We start from the raw sequence: 3,995 nt of genomic DNA on the forward strand, positions 1-3,995 counted from the left end.
CAATGAGATACACAGAGGTGCAGGTCAGAAGAAAGTTCTGGACTGTAAGTGACCTGAGATACCTCAGTGTAATACTGAATTTTGGTTTCTTTTTATATCTTAGCAGCAGCATTAAAAAAAGGTTCCGCATGCCTGTAATCCTAGCAACCCAGGACGCCAAAGCAGAGGATCCCAAGTTCAAGGCCAGCCTCAGCAATTTAGTGAGACCCTGTTTTCAGAATAAAAACCAAAAAGAAATGTAAAAAATTTTAAAGGACCAGGAATGCAACTCAGGGGTAAAGCGTCCCTGGGTTCAATTCCCAGTACCAAAAGGAAAAAGAAAGGGCTGGGGCACTGTGCTGGGAGAAACACAATAGCACAAGGGTGGCATCCCCATGATGTCGAAATCCCGCCCCCCTCATCTCTGACTTGGTATCCCCACAGATGGCTTTTCCCTGCCGAAGGTCCATGAATCCCAAGACTCTGGCCTGCCTTCTGGTGGGCATGAGTTTCTTGGCACTTCGCCTCTGGCTCCTCCAAGCCCCGAGGTCCCAGCAGGAACAGAAGGGGGAGGACCCCACGGACGCTAGCGACACTCCCTATGCTGCGGAACAGCCCGCTGCGCTCCAGCTCCACCAGGGGCTCCCGTGCGTGGCCAATGCCTCCGCGAACCGCACGGAAGACTTCGAGCAGCTACCGGCAAGGATCCAAGACTTTCTGCGGTACCGCCACTGCCGCCACTTCCCACTCCTCTGGGACGCGCCAGCCAAGTGCGCGGGCCGCCAAGGCGTCTTCCTGCTCCTGGCGGTGAAGTCGTCGCCCGCGAACTACGAGAGGCGTGAGCTCATCCGTCGCACGTGGGGACAGGAACGCAGGTACAGAGGGCAGCAAGTGCGCCGCCTCTTCCTGCTGGGGACCCCGGCGCCGGTGGAGGCGGCGCAGGCGCCGCAGCTCGCCGAGCTGGTGCGCCTAGAGGCGCGCGAGCACCGCGACGTGCTGCAGTGGGCCTTCGTGGACACCTTCCTCAACCTCACGCTCAAGCACGTGCACCTGCTCGACTGGCTGGCGGCGCGCTGCCCGCAGGCCCGCTTCCTGCTCAGCGGCGACGACGACGTCTTTGTGCACACAGCCAACGTGCTTAGCTTCCTAGAGACACAGTCGCCCGACCGCCACCTCTTCGCCGGGCAGCTCATGGACGGCTCAGTGCCCATCCGGGACAGCTGGAGCAAGTACTTTGTGCCCCCACAGCTCTTCCCTGGGAAGGCCTACCCAGTGTACTGCAGTGGCGGCGGCTTCGTCCTGTCCCGCCACACGGCCCGGGCTCTGCGCACAGCGGCACGCTACACCCCTCTCTTCCCCATAGACGACGCCTACATGGGCATGTGCCTGCAGCGCGCTGGCCTACAGCCTAGTGGCCACGAGGGCATCCGGCCCTTTGGCGTGCATCTGCCCGGCGCCCAGAAGCCCTCCTTCGACCCCTGCATGTACCGTGAGCTGCTGCTAGTGCACCGCTTCGCGCCCTATGAGATGCTGCTCATGTGGAAGGCACTTCACAACCCGGCGCTGAGCTGTGGCCGGGGACACAGGGTTTCCTGAGGCTGAATAGGCTGCGCTGCGCTGGGTTGATGAGTGGCCTCAGCCTCCAGGGCCTCACCGTGTATGATGAGAATGCGTCTTCCCTGCTCTGATACATTGTCCTGCCCAGCTGGTGCATCTGAATCCCACCTTCACCTTGAAACCACCGCGGGGCAAGGGTCTGGAATATTCTCCTGGCCCCATCTTCAGGGCTTCTGATCTTATTGGTCTGTAGTGGCCCCAAACATGTACGTGGTGGTTTGGTTGGGTTCCTTGGGTGGTTCTAAGGTGCAGCTTAGATTGAGGACCGCTGGGTCTGGGATGTCTGTGTACCCTCCCAAGCCCAGCACCATTGCTCCTCCGCGAGCCTTCCAGCATACCTCGCTCCCACGTTCTGCTCGTCATGAACAATGGAATAAGGGAGGTGTGGGGGCCAGAATCAATTTCACCTGTCACGTGCGATACAAATATTTGTTGAGTTTCCTTCTCAAATGAGTCAAACCAGAGCTAGACTGACAATCATCAGATGGCTGCCCTCTTCCCAGAAGCCACTTTACATTTAGAACTGAGGAGCATTAATAGCATTCCTGCCGGTATACCTCAGTACCATGAGAGGTCAAAAAAGGCCTCACGGTGCAAAATGGAAACTGAGACCCAGTCAGGACAGGAGGAAGAAGCGCCATCTAGGCGACCTTTCCCCCAGCCCTGATCATGGACCCCCAGTAGCCACAGCCACTTGACCTTTGCTGGCCTTGCTTATAAGCAGGTCATAGCAAGTACTTCCTGAGTGCTTTAGGGATGAAGGAATCAGCAAATGAGTACCCTTTTGTTCTAGTGGTGTGAACTGTATCTGTGAGAACACTGTGTTGGTTTCCTGTTGCTGCTGTAGCAAATTCCCACAAACTTGACAGCTTGAAGTCACCCCCATTTATTATAGTATGTTCTATCATCCAACACTGGTTTCACTAGGCTAAAATCAGGGTGTTGGTAGGACAGCATTTCCTTCTGGATGCTGTAGGGGAGAAATGTCACATAAGATAAGGGGAAAGTACAATAAATTTGACTAATATAGCATTTAGAATTTCTGTTTATCAAAAGATGCCATAAATCAGGCATGGTGGTGCACACCTGTAATCCCAGCAAACTGGAGACAGGTTTGAGGCCAGCCTCAGCAATTTAGCAAGGTCCTAAGCAACTAGAGAAACCCTGTATCAAAATAAAAAAAATAAAAAAGGACTGTGGCTGTAGTTCAGTGGTAGAGCACTCCTGGGTTCAATCCCTAGTACAAAAAAAAAAAAAATGTATGCCATAAGAGAAGTTGGGTGCAGTGGTGCACACCTGTAATCCCAGCCCCTCAGGAGACAGCAGGAGGTCAAGGCCAGCCTGGGCAACTCAGCCAGACACTGCCTCCAAACAATAAAAAGGGCCCAGGGATAAAGCTCAGTGAAAGGGCACCCCTAGATTCTATTCCCCAGTACCAAAAAACAACTACAACAAACAAACAAACAAAAAAATAGCAATGTTGTGTCTCTGTACTTTGCTTCTGTAGCCAAATCTTTCTCTAACTCTAACTCTTCTGCCTTCTCCTTCACTCCCCTCCTCCTGGTGCTGGGTATCAAACCCACGTCCTGGAGCATGCTAGGCAAATTCTCTATTTCTTCCACTTGTGAGGACACAATGATTACACAGGAACCATCTGAATGGTCCAGGATTCTCTTCCTATCTTAGAACCGGTTGATTAGCAACCTTTGCTCCATCAATAACCTCCCTTCCCTTTGCTATATAACCTAATACACTCATAGGTTTCAGGGACTAGGGTGAGGACATCAAGGGAACCATTATTCTACCTACCATTGTGCCCAATAAATATTTATGGAATAAATGAGCCATAATGAAAAAATGAGTAAAAGATGTATTGTACTTCCTTCTCATAGACCTCTTTGATGCAGACTCTCATTTTGGATGACTGTGTCATTAATCTTGAATTCCTTGCCCCAGATGCCATTTGCCCAGTACTTAAAAGAGACAGGAAAACAAGAAGACAGAAGGCATAAGTATCTTCTGGAAAATGAATTCTGTTTCCACAATATCCTCCCATTTCCCTGACCTGCGAGGGATTATCCCCATTTTACCGGAAAAATTCAGATTCAGGAACTTCATGGCTTAGGTGTGTCCGAAAACTGCAGTTATGGGTCTGCTGTGTGATTCAGGGTCCTGGTCAGTCTGTCTCTGTAGCTGGGTCGCTAGAGTGGTCCGGGGTGGTCCGGGTGTTGGGATGGCCACGCGGCCGTAGAATCCTGGCATCGCCTGCAGCCACTTGGCAATCAGGGGCATCTGGTGCCACCACCCTGCACATACTGCCCGGCTCCCTGAGCTCATGCGATACCGCCAGAGGGCGCGACCCACACACCATGGGCCATAGTCGTTGCTCTTCGTTCTAA

At 52.7% G+C, this 3,995-nt stretch overlaps 1 protein-coding gene across 1 annotated transcript; it reads left to right on the plus strand.

Annotated features, from left to right (window-relative positions):
- The first annotated feature begins 305 nt into the window (after positions 1–305).
- On the plus strand, positions 306–2,093 carry B3gnt6 (UDP-GlcNAc:betaGal beta-1,3-N-acetylglucosaminyltransferase 6). Its single transcript, XM_027942701.2, has one exon. The coding sequence runs from the start codon at positions 424–426 to the stop codon at positions 1,573–1,575; it is 1,152 nt and encodes a 383-aa protein (XP_027798502.2). The 5' UTR covers positions 306–423; the 3' UTR covers positions 1,576–2,093.
- Positions 2,094–3,995: the final 1,902 nt, after the last annotated feature.

Source organism: Marmota flaviventris, chromosome 9 (genome assembly GCF_047511675.1).
Source record: "Marmota flaviventris isolate mMarFla1 chromosome 9, mMarFla1.hap1, whole genome shotgun sequence".
Lineage (NCBI taxonomy): Eukaryota > Metazoa > Chordata > Mammalia > Rodentia > Sciuridae > Marmota > Marmota flaviventris.